The 23,957-nt window shown below is 39.1% G+C and overlaps 1 protein-coding gene across 1 annotated transcript in view; it reads right to left on the bottom strand.

Annotated features, from left to right (window-relative positions):
• The window catches only part of LOC121486751 (xaa-Pro aminopeptidase 1-like), a 31,515-nt gene extending 11,286 nt beyond the window's left edge, over window positions 1-20,229 (bottom strand). The window contains exon 1 of the mRNA XM_041747961.1: window positions 20,166-20,229. Coding sequence (XP_041603895.1) covers window positions 20,166-20,229 — 64 coding nt within the window. The remainder of the gene's footprint in view (window positions 1-20,165) is intronic.
• Between the last annotated feature and the right edge of the window lie 3,728 nt (window positions 20,230-23,957).

The raw sequence follows: 23,957 nt of genomic DNA, 5'->3' as shown, positions 1-23,957 counted from the left end.
TGTACTTTATAAATGCATTTCTATCATTCTCAAGAGGACAGAACTATAGGGTTGAGGAACAGATCAGTGATTGCCATTGTAGGAATAGAGAGATAATGTGACTAAAGCCTAAGAAACTTTGGGATACTGATGGAACTCTTCCATATCTTGATTGTGGTGGTGGTTATACTAATCTGTACAATATGTCATACATATATCACAACACGTCAGCATTCAAACAACTGTGCACCAAAAAAGGACATCTTAATATATCATAATTTAAAATGAGGAAATATATAATTGTAAGATCAAGTACTCGTTGCACAAACAATTCAACTGATGTGGAATAGAAGAGACCTAGAAAGTAGTGAACTGGCCATGGGTGTCTGCCAGAATGGTACAGAGAGAATGGGGAAGATTGGCTAATTTGGACATTTGTTTAAATGAAGGTATGTCAGGAGAGCCTCTGCCATACTTCCATAATTCCACTCTTTGTTTTTTTTAAGATTTATTCACTTAATTTAGAGAGTGCGTTCGTCTGATGGGGGGAGGGGCAGAGGGAGAGAGAGAAGCAGACTCCCCACTGTGTGCTGAGCCCATGTGGGGTTTAATCTCACACCCTGAGATCACGACCTAAGCCTAAATCAAGAGTCAGATAGATGTTTAACCAACTGAGCCACCAAGGCTCGCCTTTTCACTCTAAAACAACAACAACAACAAAATAATACTTTGATCATTTGAATTCTCTAGATTTAAAAAAAAACTGTAGAAATGTCCTTCATCCTTTTTTTTTTTTTTTTTTTTTAAGATTGTATTCATTTATTTGAGAGAAAGAGACAGAGTACAGCAGGGGGAGGAGGAGAGGGAGAGGAAGAAACAGGCTCCCCATTGAGCCGGAAGCCCAACATGGGGCTCAATCCCAGGACTCTGGGATCATGACCTGAGCCGAAGACAGATGTTTAACCATCTGAGTCACCCTGGCACCCCTCCCTCATCTTTCGATTACTGAAAATCAGGAACACTTTTTCAGTGCATGCGAACTCCCAGACATTACTTTGCAAATGGGCTGTTTCAGATTCTTTCCCAGTTCAAAGTCCTCAGTTCCTCCTTACTGCCTTCACTAAACTAGATGACCCTTGTTACCCTCCTCTGGGAGGATGGCCAAGGTAGCACTAGTCTGGCTAAGATCTTCGTTGACCAGAAGCAGCTACCTGTCAACTCTGACTGTCACTCTTACAGAGCCTCACTGATTTCACAAAATGCATGACAGGTGACAGAATGGAATAGTAAATCCAAGGGAGCTTTTACTTGCACCTCAAAAATAATTTTGAGTATGAGCTCTATTGAGGTGAGATTTTGAGAATGTTCCTTCTGGGAACATAGATCAAGAGACACCTATCATGGAAACTTTAGCTAACTTTCCACCTTCCTATTTCCCTGATCCATCATCTTTTCCTTCTCCAAAAGTCTCAGAAGTGTGGATCTTCTCAAAGGCTAACACTCCTTCCATGTTCTGAATTCTACAAAGTTCCTGCAGTCAAAATCTCTGCATTTGTGTGATGGAGCACAGTTTTCTATGCTCCAAAACCATTTAATCTTGTGTACTCATTTCTGTGACCATTTAGAGATTTAAGAATGAATGGAAAGGTAAGAGGACATATTTTCATACCTCTTTTATAGACACTTGTTAAATCACTCTCCAGCTGTTTCTTTCAGCATAAACAGATAATTTATCTTTTCTAAAGAGAATTATTTCCTATTCCTTTACTATCACTGTTGCTTTACTCAGAAACTTTCTATCAGTATGTAGATTCCAGTAGGGATGATATGCTATTAAGCATATTTCTGTCTACCTAAGCCCCACAGGTGGAAATTTCAAGCCATCTGAGGTATAGAGAACAGGAGACTGAGGTATATAGAAGCAACACTAACAAATAGAATGTCTTGAAGATCCTCATATTCAAAGCTTTCCCACATGGCCATGGGCATGTGAAGCATAGGGTTGTGGAGAAATCTGTCTGCCTCAGATCATGACGGTGGCATTTTTTCTGTTTCTGCAGAACCCTTTTACTTCATGAGAAAACTTTAGGAAGACATCGTCAGCTGGGGAAACAAGAAGAGACCACAAGAAATGCCCACTGTCTCAACTATCTTCAGCTGTCCCAATCCTGACCTAAAAGGAACCCAATATTAGATTAGGAAGCAGAGCATGGGGCCTATCTGACCAGGAATGGTACTATGAAGTGGCTGAAAGCCTTGAGGCCTCTGTTCTCCAATACTTTACACCCACTCACAAGTACTTCTTGGCAGTCATGGCTTTGAGCTCTCATGAGACCCAAGTCTGGCCTCGTGGAAGAAATAACAATACCTAGCAAGAACATTGGGCAGAACATAAGAATAATGAGAAAGTTCTGACTTAAATGCTGGGTGCCTATTTTTAAATGAAGTATTTAGCATGGAGATATCTAAAAGTAAACACTGGCTGATTGTGATAGAGTAGCTTTCTGAAAAAACGACTTTACTTTCAAGTTGAAACTTTCTGTGTGACCTCTTGCCCCACCCACCTAGACTCCTTTCTGGAAAAAAAAAAACAACAACAAGATTTCCTCTATATAATTTCCTTTCCCAACAATCCTTTCCACTTTAAAAATTTTAGTTTTGGGATGCCTGGGTGTCTCGGGGTTGAATGTCTGTCTGCCTTCTGCTCAGGGCGTGATCCTGGGGACCCCGGATCGGGTCCTACATTGGGCTCCCGGCATGGAGCCTGCTTCTTTCTCTGCCTGTGTCTCTGCCTCTCTCTCTCTCTCTCTCTCTCTCTCTCTGTGTGTGTGTGTCTCATGAATAAATAAATAAAATCTTTAAAAAAATAAAGGTTTTAGTTTTTTATTCAGAGAGAGCACACACCAGAGTACAAGGAATAGAGAGAGGAACAGAGGGGGAGTACGAGAGAGAGCATCTCAAGCAGATCCCCCACTGAACACAGAACCCAAGGCCCCTGAGATTATGACCTGAACCAAAATCAAGAGTCGGATGCTTAACCGACTGAGACACCCAGGCACCCCTCTCTTTTCCACTTTAGAATAATGACAACATATGTGAGATGTGATATGTTGTGAGAAAGACAAAGAGTTGATTCTGCAAGATACTTATTACACCCTTACTCTGGGCAGAGCATTGCCAGGCACTGGGACTATGATAGACAAAATATCTGCACACCCTGCCCTTCTGAAACTTACCCCCTAGAATAGTCTTCTACTTTTTCTCATTAATGCCCCTCCAAGGAAACATTTGAAGGTTTTTTTTTTTTCCCTAACTGCTCCATCATGAAATTTTACAGCACAGAGATACTGTGTATCTGCTTTATATTGTGCCTACCATCTGTGCTTTATACATAGAAAGATTTTATTTTTTTTTTAATTTTATTTTTTTTCCCCTCCAAGACCCAATTTTTACCTTTGGGGTGATTTTATCCTTGTGAAAAATGCATGCTCTACGGCAAAGACAGACAATAAGTAAATAAAGAAGAAAAGTAATTGTGATAAAGATGGAGGAAATACAAGGGGCTAAACATTCAGGTATGGTTACTTTTTTAAAATTTTTATTTAAATTCTAATTAGTTCATGTACACTGCAAGATTGGTTTCAGGACAGGTATGGTTGCTTTCAATAGAAATGTCCGGTTGCTTGCACTGGGTCAAGGGGAGATTGGAAGCACTTCATCTGCAGGCTTTCCTTATCTTATTTCTCTTCTCTCCCTCACTTGGCTGGGAATACTGGACTGTTTAATTGCTTTATGCAAACCCACCCCTGCAGGCAAGCTCCGGGGAAGGCAGCCCAGGCACCCATTTGCTTAAATTCTCCATCTGAAACTTGAAAGATAGACCGAATGTAACCTGTGATACATAATTTCTCTCTTCCTGTTTTTCAAACAAAGTCACATTAAAGTCGTGCTGCTTCTCTTCACCAAGCAGAGTTACACCCCAAACAGCAGAGTCATCAAAGGCAGTCATTTGAGGAATCCGATAGTCTTGGTCATTTATTTCTGTGCAACTGAGTAGGCCACTGTTCTTAGTAAGGGTGTGAGACTATCAAAGAGCATTTTAGCTTGCCGTGATTGTGCGGGAACAAAGCATCTATAATTGCATAATGCTCTCTGCGTAGGTGTGCTCCAGAAAAATAATAAAGGCAGGATCGCTGAATGTTGAAAAGCAGTATAATGCTCTGGTTATATGCCCTGGTATGGGTTTTAGAGTCCAGATCACTGTTTGTAAATTGGCAGGTAATGCAATTACCCTCAGACGCAGTTTATCCTATGTAAAATAAGAATATGACATCATCATACTGAGTTGTTATAAGGAGTAATGAAAGTAATACATGTAAATTATTTAGTATAACACTTAGAGTGTAGTAAGCCCTCTATAAATAGCTGCTGTTATTATAACTATTTCTGTAAACCAACCATGTTTGTTTTGGTAATCTTTCCTAATTTTGCTATTTTTTAGACTCAAAGGGCTAAAATTTGGTCAAAGTCAAAGCGGGATCATAAGTATGATGCCATTTTGTCTAATATGTCTTAGGCACACCCTCCCTTCAGCTCCATTTGTTAATACTTGCTTTTCTAAATTAATCTGTTACCGAAGCTCCTGGCTGGCTCAGTCGGTGGAGCATGCAACATTTCATCTTGGGGATGTGAGTTCGAGCCCCAAGTTGGGTATAGAGATTACTTAAAAATAAAAAAAACTCTTAAAAATAAAAATTAACTAATCCTTTATTTTCCACCCTTGGCTGCTAAATTACACTTTGTTGTTGTTGTTGTTTTTAAAGATTTTATTTATTTATTCATGAGAGATACAGACAGAGAGAGAGGGGCAGAGACACAAGCAGAGGGAGAAAGAAGCAGGCTCCTTGCAGGAAGCCTGATGCAGGACTATCCCAGGATCCCAGGATTACAACCTGAGCCAAAGGCAGACGCTCAACCACTGAGCCACCCAGGTGCTCCTAAATTACACTTTATAACTGCAACTTTTACTACCTTTTATCAGCACTATGAGATGGTGAATTAAATACTAGTGGATCTGCTAACTTTAGTCCTTGAAGAGGCTTTCACAATTTGAGTCCTTGGACGTTCAAAAGCAAACCCTCTGCCTTCCCAATCCCTCCCTGAAGCTCTATCAGCTCTGAGATCCCTATCTGGCTTATTAACATCACCAACCTGATAATCATCTATGCTAATCCTAAGGGTTATCTCTTCTTGTGCACAATCCAATTTCTCACTGTGCCTATGCAATGTTTCTGGTGTTTGTTCCCACCTCTCCTTTTCCACAACCTATCCAAGTGTATTTCCTCAGGAGGGGTGTCATTTCCATATGCCAGACTTATGCTCAAGCACAATGGAATAGACATTCATTGTGTTTGGGGCCAGGCATGTTTAACCACCCTTCCTACCCTTAGCTCTCTTACCCTGTTTAGTTAGGAATCAGGAATTCAGCCAGGGCCAGATCCTGGTTTTGTGGGGTTTGGAGCTAACACAATTTATGGGGCCTCCTTTAAGAAAGAGCAACTTGAATCATGAATTTAAAGTTGGGTCTAGGGCAGCCCCAGTGGTGCAGTGGTTTAGCACTGCCTGCAGCCCGGGGTGTGATCCTGGAGATCCGGGATCGAGTCCCACGTCAGGTTCCCTGCATGGAGGCTGCTTCTCCTTCTGCCTGTGTGTCTCTGCCTCTCTCTCTCTCTCTCTCTTTCTGTGTGTGTGTCTCTATGAATAAATAAATATTTTTTTTAAGATTATTTATTTATTTATTTATTTATTTATTTATTTATTCATGAGAGACACAGGGAGAGAGAGAGAGAGGCAGAGAGAGAAGCAGGCTCCATACAGGGAGCCCAATGTGGGACTTGATCCCGGGACCCCAGGATCACGCCCTGGGCCAAAGGCAGGCGCCAAACCACTGAGCCACCCAGGGATTCCCAATAAATAAAATCTTTAAAAAAAAAAAATAAAAAAATAAAGTTAGATCTAAAAATTAGGTGCTCATTTCAAATTAGAAAAGAAATGAAAACAAATTACAAATTTTAGTTTTTTAAAGATTTTATTTATTTATTCACAAGAGACAGATAGAGAGAGGCAGAGACATAGGCAGAGAGAGAAGCAGCTCCATGCAGGGAGCCTGACATGGGACTTGATCCCGGGACTCCAGGGTAATGCCCTGAGCCAAAGGCAGATGGTCAACCACTGAGCCACCCAGGCGTCCCATAAATTACAAATTTTAAAAAGCTGATCAGTACCACAACCATAACAAATCTGGAAAAATAATACTTTTTGTATGCCTCTCCACATAACAATGGTTTTTAATATTTTTTTCTACAAATGAATAAAAGAGGGGCGCCTGGCTGGTTTAGTCGGTAGAGCATGTGAGTCTTGATCATAAGGTTGCAAGTTTTGAGCCCAAAAATAAAATTTTTTTAGGGTGGCTCAGTCGGTTAAGCATCTGCCTTCAGCTCAGGTCATTGCTCTTCCAGAATCTGTTTGGTGAACTTTGGGGTTTCTTTTATGTGTTGGGTCCCCAGAGTGACTAGCCTGGGCTGTGGTATCTGTGCCCAGCAGCAATTGTACCCTCTTCCCCTAGCAGCCTCATGATACGATGTGGGTGTAGATCTTGGCTGCCAAGCCTCTAGTCCTGACTTTCCAGACCTCTTGGAGATTCCATGAGGTACCAAATATACTTTATTAAATTTAAATTACTCTTCAGGCTCTTGATCTCAGGGTTGTGAGTTCAGGCCCCACACTGAGCATGGCGATTACTTAAAAATAAAATCTTAAAAAATATTTTTAAAAATAAATTTAAATTAATTTTTTTTTCTGTCTAGACCAGTGAGAGTAGTTTCTTTGCAACTGCAAATCCTGACTGATTCACGTGAGACTGTGCTCTACCAGGCTAAGGCTTGGGCTGAGGCATCATGAACCCATCTAAGAGAATGGAATAATCCAAGGATGGGAAATGAATCTGACCAGATTACAGGAAAAAACTAGTGTCCAAATGCTAGAAAGGTAAGGATGAAGGTCAAATGAGTGGGGCTCAGAGCTGAAGGTAGAAGTCAGGGAGCCAAGAATCTTAATCAGTGGAAAGAGAAGAGACCAAAGGAGATTGAGAAAAGACAAGGAAAGGTAGGTCAAGACTCCATTTGATAGGCCTGCGGTTGCGTGTATCTGTATAGGGAGCTTGAAAGGGAATAAGAGGCTAGCCGATACTATAACTCAGACTTCTTTTTTTTTTTTTTTTAAGATTTTATTTATTTATTCATGAGAGACACAGAGACATAGGCGGGTTTCCTGCTGGGAGCCTGATGAGGGACTTGATCCCAGGACCTTGGGATCATGCCCTGAGCTCCCTAGGTGTCTCTACAACTCAGGCTTTCATTAGCTTGCACTTGGAAATAGAAAAGCCTTCTAACCTTCTCCCACCTTGTTTTCTGCCTCCAGCAAGTTGTTTACACGAATAATCACTTGGCCATTGTCACTGCCCTACTTAAAACAAAATCAATTGTAGCTCCCCATTGATCCAGCTCCCTCGATCCTGGGTCTGTAGGCACAGAACATCATCAAACTCATTAGCCTGGCATTTCTGACCCTCTCATATCTAGGTCAACCCATTTCTCCAGTTTATTCCTCGTTAATCCTCTCATATTCTATACTAGAGCCACACCTTAACTGTGTGGTGTTTCCTAGACATGCATTTCATTTTGCCACGTGCATGATGTTCTTTCTGCCTGGGAGTCCTCCCTGTCACTTCTCAGCACATCCAAATCCCCTTGTCTTTCAAAGCAGTCCAAATGAGACATTTCTTTAGCTGCAACATTTCTTCCCCTGGAGCCTAACACTGACTGTATTTCTCATGGTACTTTTTGCTTCCCTTCTTGCATTATAGTTATTTAGTTATATAGGCACATATTTTTATTTCCTCTAAGAAGTTGTAAGGTCACCTTGATCCAAATTCTTGGCACTGTGCCTTATATATTAGAGGTGCCCCAAACAGTGTTGAACACAGAATCAAATGAAGCAACTCCTGCCACATAATTCCCTGTAGAACCTAAAGCAGGTGATGGTGGCCTAAGGTATGGTAGGAGAAGTAAAATGCAAATGGTTACACTTATCTTTGTACATGTCAACTAATTTATTTTAGACCAGAATTTTACTTTACCAAAACCACTTTCAGCCTTGGTTTTAATAATCTTTACAAAAGGTGTTGGGGGAGGAGAGGGAAAGGGACACTAAGCAATAACTTCAGAACATTCTCCTTACTCTTATTTAATTGCAAAATAAACACCTCCCACAGCGATCTGTAATGCAGGGCAGCACTTGTGTCCTTGTGAAGGGGAAAAAAATGGGTTTTGTACTTTGCCTCTGCCAGACGTAGCCACATAAGTAATTACACGTCAAAAAAAAAAGAATAGGAATATATTTTTTAGAGATCACTTTAAGAAAAATGAAAAGATGGAATTCCTTTTTTTTTTTTTTAAAGATTTTATTTATTTATTTGAGAGGAGTGGGGAGAGAGCATAAGCAGGGCGAGGAGCAGAGGGAGAAGCAGACTCCCTACAGAGCAGGGTGCACAATACAGGACCCAATCCCAGGGCCGGGGGATCATGACTCCAACCAAAGGCAGATGCTCAACCAGTGCCCCAGGTGCCCCAGAATATTTTGTGTTTTATATTTTTGTAAAGATTTTATTTATTCATGAGAGAGACAGAAAGAGAAAAAGAGAGAGAGAGGCAGAGACACAGGCAGAGGGAGAAACAGGCTCCATGCAGGGAGCCTGACATGGGACTTGACCCCTGGTCTCCAAGATCAGGCCCTGGGCCAAAGGTGGCGCTAAACCGCTGAGCCACAGGGGCTGCCCTTATTTTGTGTTTTAATTATACACATTGTTTCACCAGCAGCACTGCCCCAAAAGTTTTATTAGCAAGTAATATCCTTGTTGTATTATAAAAATCTAAGAAATTTTCATTTCTCAGATAGTGTGCAAATAAAATTATATTTCTGGGCGGCCTGTGTCTCTGCCTCTCTCCGTGTGTCTCTTATGAATAAATAAATAAAATCTTTAAAAAAAAAGAAATTTATAGGAAATATTCTTGGGAGCCTTCCAATTTTCCTTATCAGTGTAAATCCTACATATATCAAATACACTTTTAAAGGGAGGGGTATTGAATAATAAAGAGAAACTTCAACATAAAATTTCTACAAATGTGAAATAACTTTAGTAGAATAAAGAAAAAAATTATGATTAAAAAAATGTTTAAATCTCTGCCCATACTTGGGGAGGAAAGAAAATGAAACTGAAGTCTAAACCAAAAGTTTTGGGGATTCGTTTGTCTATGGCCAATTTTTCTTTTCCATTAAAGCCTATCTGGGACATTTGATACATACCTTAAAATATTTTTTAAAAAAAATTCTAACATGAGATCCAAACAAAGCAAATGACCCATTAGATAAATTCAGGGGTTTCAGTGCCAGTTAAGTTAGAAGATAGGGAAGGTGAGTGGTAAGGGTAAGAGTGAAATCATTTTGCTACTATTTTTATAAAACTCAGAAATTTAATTTTCCCCATCTATAGCTGGTGATTCAGTTACTTAGTGTAAGTAGGAAAAGTTATCTGAGATTTTAAAAATGCCACAGTTTTTCTTTGTTTGAATACTTTCAGATTTATATATTCCCCAGATACAGAAAATAGACAGTGCAAAGTATAATTTAGCTTTCTGTCTATAAGTCAAGATCATTATTTTATATTGTATCATAAATGGAGTTTGTGGAGGCCATCAGGCTGAAAGTGAACTTATGTTCTAAGATACATTTCTTTCATAAATACTTTATATTTGCTGCTATGCTTTAGACCATATATCTTTAAGGCCTATTGGGAAAGGCCTTTATTAGGTTGAACCTTGAAATTGTCAATATGTTAATCATCTTTAATCTATTAAGTATCAATTTCCCCTGGCTTAACCTAACATAATCAAAGGTCAAGTCAAAACCTGAAGAGGTTTTCTGTCAACAGTCTTTTTTTTTTTTTTTTAGAGATTTTATTTATTTATTCTTGAGACACACACAGAGAGAGAGAGAGGCAGAGACACAGGCAGAGGGAGAAGCAGGACCCATGCAGGGAGCCCAACGTGGGACTCGATCCCAGGTCTCCAGGATCAGGCCCTGGGCCAAAGGCGGCACTAAACCTCTGAGAGCCACCCAGGCTACCCATGTCAACAGTCTTTATCAGCATCCTGTGACACCTGCAGAGCTCTTACCATATTCAACATAATAAAATGTAGGCTATACTGAGACACTTTTTTTCTGTCCCCACACACAGCTGAGTGATTCCTTATTTCCTTCATCCACCATCGACTAGAGCTCACGGTCTTGTTTTTCATTCCCACTATCTAAAAAAAAATGGAGCCACACCTCTAAGAGAATGTCATCCTGCCCTGATGGCTTCTCTGGTAATGTAACTTTTTAATCCCCTATTTCTGGTTCACTGTCATCAAAGCTCCACCTCTGGCTTTGTATTGAATTAACCTTTAGTACATTATGCAGAAAAAATACTTGGGGCTTTGAATTATTGAGTTTTAGAGTGAGGAGAAATCTTAGCAATACTTAGCCTGATTTTCCTATAATGAATATTGATGGTTGCTGGTTCCCTCTGTCAGCCCAATTTTCACCTGGTCTTCTACCCTCCCTTATGCGCCAGTGTGTTTTGGCAATGGGCTTCCCTTAGCAGTGAGGATGATCTCATTGGTTCAGAATCCCAGTCTAAGCCAACCTGTTTGGCTAGGTCCTTGTTATTAGGGTGAGCATTATGGGCTGAATTGTGTCTCTCCAAAATTTATATGTTGAAACACCAATCCCCAGTACTTCAGAATGTGACTGTATTTGGAGATAGGTCCTTTAAAGAGGTAATTAAGTTAAAAGCAGGTCATTAAGGTGGGCCCCCATCCAATATGACTGATGTCCTTATAAGAGAAAATTTGAACACAGTCATGTACAGAGGAAAGACAAGTAGAAGACACAGGGAGAAGACGGTTATCTACAAGCCATGGAGAGAGGCCACAGAAGAAACCAACCCTGCTGAAACCTTGATCTTGGACTTTTAACCTCCAGAACTGTGAGAAAATAAATTTTGTTATTTAAGCCACCCAGTCTGTGGCATTTTGTTATGGCAGTCCTAAGGGACTAATCCAATGGATTAGGCATTGGAATTGGAATGGGACTCAATATGAGACAACAGTGGAGGGAAGTTTTTGGAAACCTCTAGGTTCTGAATATTTCTTGTTTAAAGGAAAATACCAGAAAATACATTCTTCGTCTCCATGTTGTGAGGTAGGTTTGTGAAACTTGTAAATTCTCCAGCCAAATTTGTCATCAAGAGGGATGCTACCCTGAAAATGAGCCAATACTCAGATATGCGCATAGCCAGGAAAATTGTGAAAACAGTTGCTGGAGTTACTTAATTAAGCCAACCTCAAAGCCTGCTCAATCTCTTAAATTCCAGTTATGTGAGCCAATAAATCTTCTCAGTTGTTTAAACAAGCTAAAACCAAGTTTTCTTCTATAGTCTCTGTTGTATTTTTTTTTTGTCTCTGTTGTATTTGATAAGTTACCTACCCCTTCATTTTACAGAGAGAGCCTGAGGCCTCTTTAAATCTAAGTTACTTGTCTGATGTATCAGAAGCTTCTTATTTTGAGTTATTTAATCTATCTTTAACACAGCCAGGTTAAAGATAGTGGGTACATACCTAAGTGGTACGAACATTAAGAAGAGTATAAGTAAAGGGTTTCATAAAAAGGACAAAGAAAATATTCACCTTATGTGATCAATCCAGAAAGGCTAAAGATAGAATTGGAAGTATTGGAAAAGGAGAAAAGTAATCTGAAAAGTAACTTTTTGGGTCAGCAAGTCAACTCTTAAGTCCCTCCCTTTGGCCTCACTGTTAGTGTCTTTGGTAGGGACTGCGCCTTACCCAACATGCAGCCCCTCTCATTCTTTTATTGCCCTCCTGCTTATGGGTCTCAAGATTCCTGTGCTGCGCCAAACATTCTTACACCTGGGGGTAGCCCACTTGAATCTCTGCCCAGTTTTGAACACCTGAACTCCTATATTTATGGTCTCTGCCATGATCTGGAGAGCATAATTACATTTTCGTATACTTTCATATTTTTAAGTGTTTTATGAGATAGTAGACCACAATGAGCCCTTATATAGGAAAATCATATTAACCATCTGAGGAAGTGGGAATTTTACCATATTTGGCTGCTTTGAACTTCTTGACAGCTTCAAGCCACTCTAGCTCATTTATATCAATGTTTTTGTTCCAGAATGTAAAAAAGGTGTCACACTGAGATAGTCTCAGTTTATACCTTCTAGGTCATGATCTTGTGAATGAATTCTTTCTTCGAAATCTTGGCAAGCTAAATTATGAATAGGGATTATCAAGCAAATTTAAATTTTATCTTTGAAAAGCATTATACAAGTATAATGAGAGCAAGAAAATCTCCTTAAAGCTTAGAATTGTGGCATATAGTACATGATAAATAAATAAACAAACAAACAAATAAATAATAAATAAATTTTTGTTTTTGTTTAGGATTTGTATTCCCTTTACCTGAATGAATGATTTCTGACACAATTTTTTGATGTATTTGTGCACTGCAAGTTGATGAATAATTTTATGTAAAAAAAATTACCTCTCAGGTCAGTATAATATCAAATTTTCAAAATGTCAAATCAATATGTGTAACAAGAAAAGACAGAGTGCTATGAAGTTGGTGGGCTGTACATGGGATTATTATCTAAACATGGCAATCAGTGATAGAATTAGATACATATCACACAAAACCTTGAATTCTTCAATACCATTATGCAAGAAACCCATAGAAGGTATCCTTTTCTCCCAGGAGTGGGAGGAGTAATTAGAGTTCAGTTCTAAATTGCAAAGTTGTCCTCTTTTACATAGTGCCATAGTGCGGTCACTTTCTCACAGCATCACCCTCTGGATGCTGTGGCTCAAATCAACAAAACCCATCTGGGTGGGTTTTTACAGTTGGCATGGATAGAGTATCACACTCTTGTCTTCTAAAGGTTTCCAAGTTTGCTGTAGGGCCACACTATCGAGTATTTCAGCAAAACAGAAGTTGACAGACCGGTATGATTCTGTGCTAGAAAAATCTAAGAACTTTTGTTTTTTAATAAATTAGGCATAGCCAAAATCCTGCTTCTGTTTTTGTTTTGATAGCTTATATTCTCATGGTTAGTTCTTTTCTGTTGTTGTTTTTCTTTTAATGATTTCAAAATTTGAATTGTTCAGGGTTTAAGTTGCTTATCATCTTTACAATTGGCATTACATCTAAATGTATGTCTAACCCCTTATTCTAGTCAGGAACATGACATGGGAAAATTATCATTTTGCTAGTGTCAATTTACTTGGCCATTCATATTTTTCTGGAAACTGTAGTCTAGAAACTGCATGTGAATAGTCTAGAAACTGCAGTCTAGAATTTCTGCAGTTGTGACCAAAAATACTAAATATTCAGAACCTTTGAAATTAGCCAAAAACAGTCACTGATGTGCTGGTTGATTTTGCATTTTAATATACTCTATGTCTTCTTTCTTCATGTCTGAAACAACAACAAAAAGTTTCTTTGAGAAAATATTAACTACTTGATCAAAGAATGAAAAGAAAAATGCATTTATGTTTCATGCAGCAATGTCCATGCTTCACTGTCCTTAGTTCAGCTTTAATTTTGTGTATCTAGTGCTCCTTCTGCACAGATATTTGAAGACAAGACTGATTAAAAAGAATGTGTCCTGTTTCTTGAGTGTAGCTAGTGAGAATTAAAAACTGTGCCAGTTGGCAGCCAATTAGCTATGATCTTTTTTTTTCTTTCGTGCTTGGTGTTGACATAACAAGGTGAATCTTCTAGCCAACTTTTACTAACTGCAACTCTGGGGGAAGAAAGTTCTTTCTGATCTTTACTGATCTAAGAACTATATCATTGAATAATTTCCATATTAAATTACATGGTAAGCAAATTCTCTTCAGTTTTAGCCTTTTAAGAAGATTTTGACAAAGTACTTTATATTTCCATTTGTTTCCCCAGGGCAATGGTTTTCTGCTCAAACCACCATTATCATTTCCAATCACTGAGCTCTAAGCAGTTAAATGAGAAGAGAAGACTGTCAATGGCATTTTGGCATTCAACAAGAAGCCATTAGAAATCCCTGAAATTGCACATAAACTTTCTTACAGAGTCTAGGAAATAATACATCAAATGAAGTTTTGGTCCAAGATCATCAAAAAAACAACAAAAATCAACAGACAAAAATAAATAGCAATAACCAACCAAAAAAACCCTTCACTTGTAGCCTCCTTCCTGGCTGCAAATTTGATCCCATGAACATGTCTGAAGCAACCAGCCAGGTCTCATGACTCACAGGCACATGATGCTTCTGTTGGGAGCACAGACAGGTGGATACTGATTTGATCTGTTCACCAGCTTTGTTCTGGGATTTCAAATACATCACCAGGTGGTGGGTGGAAAATGATGCCATTGGAAACTTTCAACAAATGCTTATAGAATCCGGGTAACTTTGAAAAAGGAAAGAAAATGAACTTTCAAATCAAGTGTGTGACAGCAGGCTCAGTATAAAAGATTCACTTTTAGGGGTGATCTAGCTAAGATCTAGGTCAGTTTTCACCCTCTTTGTGCCTTAAAAGTTACCTTGAGCGTTCCTACAGCACACTGATGCTGGGGGGTCCATCCCAGAGATTCTGAATTTTGACCCACCAATTCCATTTCTAGAAAGAAGGCAGATGAGACTTCTTTTTTCATTTTGTAACTTTATATCCAGTTTGAATTTTTCCATTTGTATATATATATTTTAAATTTTTAAAAAGTTTTTATTTATTTGATAGGGAGAGAGCGTCGAGCATAAGCAGGAGGAGCAGCAGAGGGAGAGGGAGAATCTGACCCCTCGCTGAGCAGGGAGCCCCATGCAGGACTATATCCCAGGACCCTAAAATCATGACCCAAGCTGAAGGCAGATGCTTAACCGACTGAGCCAACCTGGTGACCCTATTTTTTAATTTTTAAAAAATAATTTGAAAAGCATTTGTCATGAATGTGGCCTTCCCTAGCCACTTCCCACTTGCTAGTGGTTGTAGTTTTTCTAGGTAGTCAAAATAGCAAACCAATATCATAACAGATATCTGGGGAATCCCTGGGTGGCTCAGCAGTTTAGCGCCGGCGTTCCACCCAGGGCATGATCCTGGAGTTCCGGGATCCAGTCCCATATCCAGCTCCCTGCATGGAGCCTGCTTCTCCCTCTGCCTGTGTCTCTGCCCCTCTCTCTCTCTGTGTGTTTCTCATGAATAAATAAAGTATTCAAAACAAAACAAAACAGATATCTATATGTAGTTTTAAATGTATGAGACTGGCGTTATAAACATTTATGATAAAAGGATTTGAGAGTCTGGGTCTGCTAATATACAAATTAGTAATTTCTATAACCTCTCAGAGTCTCAGATTCTTAAACAGTGAAATGGATATTTCAATATTACACTTGTTTTTCAGAGTTGAGTGGAAATTAAATATGATCCACATAAAGCAGTTTTTATATAGTAGGTGTTCAATAATGGTTTGTAGCCATTATTCCCCCTTACAAACCCCCATACCCACCCCCAACAGTAAGAGACAGTTTAAGGTTTATTGCATTCATTTATTCATATCATTTTTCATGCAAATATATGGCTTTTTCATTTACAAATGTAGATAATGTATGAACATTTCCTTAACAAGTATCCTCATCTGAACCCACAAGAAAAGAGGAGTTAATATATGACATTTTTTTCTAGTTAGCAAATATTCTCGGATCCTTTTCTGCCAGCTTTTCCTGATCACCTGCCATTTGTATATCTATCTTTCTTTACTGCCTTTTGTTTATATATAACCACAGCTTTCACAGCTTGACAAGACTCAAATAATGGTTCCGTGGGTGGTGTGTCTTTCCATAGCAGACAGACGGATTTGGAGTAAGCGTGAGGCTTTGTTGCTGGTGATGGTGATGGTGTTTCGTGCCTACCAGGGAGATGTACAGTCCAGGGACTGAAACAAAGGAACACATGGATTGTACCTAATAGAATAAATAGCTTGTGTTTGCGCTTTATGGTTTTCCCCGTATACTTTACCTCATTGAATAAGGTTAACGTCATCATTTAGCATTCTCTTGCCAGCTCTGGAGAGGGACCTGGAGTCCCCTGTGGCTGGACCTGCAGCAGCAGCAGCACCTGGAAACTTGTTAGAAATCCAGAATCTCAGCTGAGCCACCCAGGCGTCCCTACTTTGGGGGAAAATTTCACTGTTATGGCATCAAAAATTGATAAATGCTTTCGTAAATTGGTGTTTTGAATTTTCGCACTTTACATATAAGAGGAAATCAACTGCTCTCTTTTCTTTTGTGCTTACCAATGATGTGGTAACAGAAGTTGTAAGCACCTCCCTGCAAATGACACATATGTGTGAGTAGTTGTGTCCAATAATTGAAAGGCCCTAGTGGCTGTAATCCTTACAACAGTTTGGTATTTAAATTTGATTTTTTAAAAATCAATACATTTGGATATACTATTTAAAAGTTTGATTTGATGATTGTATCTGATGAACCTGGAGAGGGATCAATCTGAGACTTGGAGAATTAGTATCACACTTATGGTCCTCAGTGATAACCGTGTACTTTGTCATTAGTATTTCTTTTGTTTCTGAGTTATTACCTAATAGTGCAATTTACATATAAGAATACAAAAACAACAGAATGATGTAATGTTGTATATCCGCCAAAAACTTCATAGTGAGTGGCAGGTCCCAGCTGTGATAAACTGAGTGACAGAGTAATGAATCTGCATCTCAACACCACTAACCAAAATCCGATAAACTTTAAGAAATAGGAGCAAAAGTAGATCCCATCACTGCCTATAACAACCTGATCTCCTATATTATTGTTAAAATTGTTTCCCGAAAGTAAATATGTCTTTTAAATTTATTTGTTGGTAAATATTCTTTATAAAATGAAAATGATCTAATCATTATTAGATAATCAGATAATTCCCATTTGTTAAATAGGAAATTATTGGATGTCTTCACATATGATTATTATTAAGGAATATATACAATGAGTTTCCTAATATAATATTAAATATGCTGATCTAAAATAAAATATTTTAAATTTAAAATCTGTTCCTTAGTATTTGAGTTTTGTTTCTTAAAAAGTCTACAGAGCTGTGGTTATGGGACCCAGATTCACTTATTACTTTGTTACTTCATTTATCACTCATCTGAGATCTGCTACCCATAAAGTTCTGTATTATATCATAGAAAAAGGTGAGATGATTTTTATATTCATATGAAAGTTTAGATAATCATATATTACTGTGCAAAGAGTTTGAGGTCCAAAAACTTTGAATAAGCTGAAGAGAGTGAAATTTACTGGGTGTTTTCAACTCCAAAGGTGGAAGGAACTGGGGATGTCAAATTCCCTTACTTCTCAGATACCCTGGGCCTTTCTGCTGTCTCTACTCTACTCCCTGTGAAATTTACACAGAATTTGTCCCAGAATTTGCTGATAAATTTACATCCAGATTAAACTGAAGGATTTAGTCTATTAGGTACTAGCTCATTTTATTTTTTTATTTTTAAATTTATTTTTATTTATTTATTCATGAGAGACATACAGAGAGAGGCAGAGACATAGGCAATGGGGGATGCAGGCTCCCTTTGTGGAGCCTGATGTGGGACTCGATCCCAGGACTCTGGGATCACAACCTGAGTCAAAGGCAGATGCTCAACTACTGAGCTACCCAGGCATGCCTCCTAGCTCATTTTAATAAGAAGAAAAATCTCAGACACAGTTAGAACACAAGGTATTGAGAATGAATTGGAGATGCACTCTGATAGGTTGGGAAAACTTGATGCTACCTTTGAAACCACCTGCCTGCTTTGGCTATTTGTAAATACTGTCTAGCTGCAAAATGCTTCCAATATTCAGATGATTAAGCACAGCAATGGTGTCCATGTCAGCATGGAAACATAGTGTAGTGCAGAGCTGTCTTTGTCCTTGACTCTGCTAGAGACTTTTACATTAGTGAAGACCCACTTGTCATATTAACAGGTAGTATAAAACTGGTAGAGTGAGTGGGCTGAACGGCAGTAAATTATAATCCACAAGAAAAAGATAGCCAGAAGCTGAATTTAACTTTTATCAGGGACGAAATGAATTATACTTGAAACCCCAAGTCCTACTACACCACAGTAAGATTCAGTCACAGAGCGCTCATTGCTTCATTGATAAAGTAAAGTGACTAGAATTAGTAGGTGGTAGATTTTTCTCCCTTCTGTACTAGTCAGGACATCTGATGCATTTTAAAAGTTTGTTGAAAAACCTGGAATGGAGACAATCAACCAGGAGGAAAAAGACACATAGAGAACATCAGCTGAAAAAGGTCAAAAGAACTGGGGATGGCAAGTTCAGAAAAGTGAAGATTCAGAAGAGACTATCTTCACATCTTTTAGTAATCTCTATGCCTAACGTGGGGTTCAAACTTAGGACCCTAAGATCAAGAGTCACATGTTCTTCTGACTGAGCCAGCCAGGCACTCCTCTCTTCACATTTTTAAAGGAACCAATGAGAAAGGGTTAGACTTCTGTCAGGCCCTACGCGGGCAGAGTGAAACACAGGAACATAAATATTACCCAGGGCAACCCGGGTGGCTCAGCGGTTTAGCACCGCCTTCAGCCCCAGGGCATGATCCTGGAGACCCGGGATGGAGTCCCGTGTTGGGCTCCCTGCATGGAGCCTGCTTCTCCCTCTGCCTCTCTCTTTCTCTCTCTCTCTTTGCTCTCTCTCTCTTTCTCTGTGTCTCTCATGAATGAATAAATAGAATCTTTAAAAAATAAATATTATCCAGAGATACCTGAAGAAAGTTTCCTTTGCCTCAAGGAACAACTAATTCCCAATTAAAGGTAGGATTGAAGGATGGACGGTTGAAGGAAGATAGATTCTACTTGGCAAGGATAGCTTCAAGAACCTTCAGCACAGGGTGTGATCCTAGAGATCTGGGATCGAGTCCCACATCGGGCTCCCTGCATGGAGCCTGCTTCTCCCTCTGCTTGTGTCTCTGCCTCTCTGTGTGTGTCTCTCATGAATGAATAAATAAATAAAATCTTTAAAAAAAAGAACCAGATAAGGAGTTGGACTAAATGCCTTTTATAGCCGCTTTCAGCAAACTCTATACTTCCACATTTCTATTACAAAATTACAGGGATGAGGCAGTTAAAATAGAATAATTAGAAGTAGATTCACCTGTATCTCCAAATCTTGAGTAAATTGCTTGATCACCTGCATAGTACTTTGAAGTTTCTTTTCTATCAAATCATTTTCTATTTCCAGAACACTGGGGTCGAGTTTTTGCTTCATATTGGGAAATAGACAGGCTCGATAATTATTTGCACTAGGATATTTTTTGGTGACAAGCATTGCTTTTATTATGCAGGTGAAAAAATTTTCATACTTTTCCCTTCAAAATTTCTCATACATCAATATGTTCTTTATAGTAGTAATCTCTGATGTCAAAGGTTATTGGTTAATTTGGCACTGTATCGATAAAGATTATATACCAACTTTTATCACATTATTTCTGAATAAAGTAAAACTACAATAATAATTTTTGTGTAATTGATTAAGTGTGTGTCACATTTAAGGTGGAGATACCACTTGCTACTATAAATCCTGAGTCAAGAATGGTTGATTTCCAATCTTACAGTGTTTACTATGTGTTAGACAGTGTCCTAGGGTTTAAAAAATATCAATTCATTTGATTCTCAATAGTACATATGTAAGATACGTACTATTATAATTATTATTTTTAAAGATTTTATTTATTTACTCGTGACAGACACAGAGAGGCAGAGACATAGGCAGAGGGAGAAGCAGGCTCCCTGCAGGGAGCCCGATGTGGGACTTGATCCCAGGACTCTGGGATCACACCCTGAGCTGAAGGCACTCAATCACTGGGCCACCCAGGCATCCTGATATGTACTCTTATTATAACCACGTTATAAATGAAGAAACCAAGGCATAGTGAGGTCAAGTAACTTGCCTAAGGTCACACAGACAATAAGTGGCCTAAGTGCCACCAAAAGTGGCAGTAAGCCACTCGTCATGGTCATAGTATCCTATTATTGTGTCTTCTAACTAGAAGCAGGCCCAAACCCCTCCTGAGGCATGCCATTATGTCTACCCTGCCTCATAATGCCACATGATTCCAAACTAATTTTATTTTTCTCCTATTTCATTGAAGTTAACATTCTCTGGTGCATTTATTTCAGCCAATTATTAGGAAAAACAGAAATCTGATTGAAATTAATTCATACTAATGGATATTAAACTATGAATAGATAGATTCTGGCTTAACATAATTATTGCTTGGGTTTTTGCATTTTAAAAGAGAACACTTGCTACTTTGCATAGTTTTTAACATTCAGAAGGGCCAATTTTGGAGGTCTAGCAGGAAGGACCAAAATCCCAACAATCTAGTCCCAAGTACACAAGCTCTGCTTTTCTATATCAGGGTTATACATAAAATTTTATTTGGAAAAATAAAGGAGACTCCACTGCCTAAAGTAATAATAAATAGAACCATTGCCTTAATGAACTTTTCAGCTCTTCTTCCCCTCCCTTGCCTGCCATTAGACATACTCCATCTACTCACTCCCCTGATAAGGAAGCAAGTAGAGGTTCACAAAACAGGGCACAGCCCCTCTGTGTTCAATGAACTTCAGGAGGAGTTACAGGAAGCAATTTTTCAAAAGTTCTTACTTAAATTCCAGTTAGTTAGCATAGTATTATACTAGTTTCAGGTGTACAATTTAGTGATTCACCTCGTTCATACATCACCTGGTGCTCATCTTGACAAGTACACTCCTTAATCCCCATCACCTACCCACCTCCCCCCTAGTAACCACCAGTTCTCTATAGTTGAGAGTCTGTTTCTTGGCTTGCCTCTCTTCCTGTTTTTTTTTTTTTCTTTTCCCTTTGCTCATTTGTTTTGTTCCTTAAATTTCACATTTGAGTGAAATCATATGGAGTTTGTCTTTCTCAGTGACTTATTATGCTTAACATAATACCTTCTAGCTCGATCCACGTTGTTGCAACTGCATTTATTTGTGTGTGTGTGTGTGTGTGTGTGTGTACCATATACCACATCTTTATCCATTCATCAGTCGATGGACTCTTGGGCTCTTGGCTACTGTAAATAATGCTGCTATAAACATTGGGGTGCATGTACCCCTTTGAATTAGTATTTGTATTCTTTGGGTGAATACCTACTAGTGCAATTGCTGGATCATAAGGGTTCTATTTTTAACTTTTTGAGGAATCTCCACACTGTTTTTGAGAATGGCTGCACCAGTTTGCATTCCCACCAACAGTGCATAAATGTTCCTTTTTCTCCACATCCTCGCCAACAACTGTTGTTTCTCATGTTGTAGAGTTTAGCCATTCTGACAGGTGGGAGGTGATATTTCATTGTAGTTTTGATTTGCATTTCTCAGATCAGTGATGTTGAGCATCTTTTCATGTGACTGCTGGCCACCCGTATGTCTTCTTTGGAAAAATGTCTATTCGTGTCTTCTGCCCATTTGTTATTTGGATTTCTTGGTTTTGGGGTGTTTTATACGTTTTTCATATATTTTGGATATCAACCCTTAATGAGCTATGTCATTTGCAAATACCTTCTCCCATTCCATAGGTTGCCTTTTAGTTTTGTTGATCCTTCTCTCACTGTGCAGAAGCTTTTTATTTTGATGAAGTCCCAATAGCTTATTTTTCCTTTTGTTTGCCTTGCCTCAGGAGATTAGGAAGTAATTTTGAGCAGATGCTTTCAGCCTCTCAGCAAAGTGAAATCATACCGCAGAGGTGAACATATTGGCAACAGGATTATTCTATTTGATACCTGGTGCCAACAGCCACATTTCTCAACATCCTGACTTTAACAATTATTGACAAAGAAAACCTAATACTGGGCAGAACAGGAAAGTCACCAGCCACCTCTATGCATAGTCCCACAGTAGCATTCCTCCTGTCCACCTTAGAAAAAGACTGAGTCATCTGGGGCCCTGGACACCTCAGCCTCAGGCAGGCAGCCCTGCTCCTCTTCCTGTTCACTGGCTGAGATTGCATCTGAGAGTGTCTACAACTTCTCCGGTGGAGTCGGATTTCTGGTCACGGGTCAGGTCACTGCTTGAAGTGGTTTCTTCCTTCACACTCAGTGAATTCTCCAGGGAATCATGAGTGTATGGGTAGATTTCTGCAGTCACATCTTGTGATATTGAGAGCAGCTGAGAAATATCTTTCTGGTTCTAGTCAGTGATTAATTTTTTTTTAGATTTTTATTTATTTATTCATGAGAGACACACAGAGAGAGGCAGAGACATAGGCAGGAGGAGAAGCACGCTCCCTGGGGAGCCTGATGCAGGACTCAATCCCAGGACCCCGGGATCATGACCTGAGCTGAAAGTAGATGCTCAGCCACTGAGCCACCCAGGTGCCCCAGTGATTAACTTTTGAAGGCAGCTCTTCTACAGCCAGTTTAAGTGTTTGTGTGCATGTGTGTGTAGGACATAGAGGACCTATTTTAAGTATTTCTCTTTTTAAAAAACAATTTTATTTATTTATTCATGAGAGACACAGGTTGAGATGCAGAGACATAGGCAGAGGGAGAAGCAGGCTCCCTGTAGGGAGCCTGATGTGGGACTCCATGATCATGCCCAGAGTCAAAGGCAGACAAACGCTCAACAGCTGAGCCACCCAAGTGTCCCTTTTTAAGTATTTCTGCATAGAATTACATACTCCTTTCCCTGATCAATTAATGTCAATTCCAAAGGATTATGACTACCATTGAGTCAGTATTAATATAAATAGATTCCAGAGATCTGCTGTACAACACAATTCCTGTACTGTGCATTTAAAACGGTGGGGAGAACATAAGGAAACTTTGGGAGATAATGAATATATCTATTACCTGGATTGTGGTGACAATAACAAGAATGTATACATATGTCCAAACTAAGTTGTATACATTTATTATGTGTAGCTTTTTCTGTATCAATAAAGCTAGAAAGAAAAAGAATGAAGTCCTATTTTCTCAGAAATCTCTCAATTACTGGAAAAGGGAAAACAGCATAGCTTCTCCCGGATGCTGCAGGGTGGTGTACAGTGGGCTAGACAGTTTTCTACTTACTTCTTTAGCCCCTGGGAGTCCACAGGCCAATTCAGTGACATCTGCCCAGAGGGATCGACAACTTGATTATAGTTAGACCTGTATGCTACATTTCCCAGAGAGAAAGCCTGTTACTATTTCTACTCAATTCCCACTGATAGGTTTCATTTTATATCACTAAGACTGAGACTCATATCACTGCATATACTAGAAACATGGTTTGAGCCTGTGGTAAAGCAGATTTCATCAAGACCTTTATAGTAAAGGTTTTACATGTGCTTGATGATTATTCAATGCATATGTCTGGCAGATTTGCCCTCTCTTAAATTTCAGTTCCTCATTTCAACTGGCTGCTCAGACTCTGCTATTAGAAAGACTATCCCCAGCTACCAACCCCAATGTTGCATAAATCAACTCATTATCTTCCCCAGCCAAATTACCACTTCCTCTGGATTCCCCATTTCTGTCCCCATTTCTTTAAATAAAGCCTTTTTCTAGTCCCTTAGGCTCAGCATTATGTTTTACTTACTCCTCAAAGTATTTTCATGGTTTAATAAAGATTTTAGTTTTGTAAGACCACCCCACAGAACTGTTACCTTTTTGGCATCATGCCTGTAGTCCTTACAGGTAGCAACAGTGGAAATGTGGTTCCTTGTTATGGAGTTCAGGCCA

The sequence above is a fragment of the Vulpes lagopus genome, chromosome 1 (genome assembly GCF_018345385.1).
Source record: "Vulpes lagopus strain Blue_001 chromosome 1, ASM1834538v1, whole genome shotgun sequence".
Classification (NCBI taxonomy): domain Eukaryota; kingdom Metazoa; phylum Chordata; class Mammalia; order Carnivora; family Canidae; genus Vulpes; species Vulpes lagopus.
The sequence above is the reverse complement of the archived record's forward strand: the minus strand, read 5'-3'. Positions and strand labels throughout refer to the sequence as shown.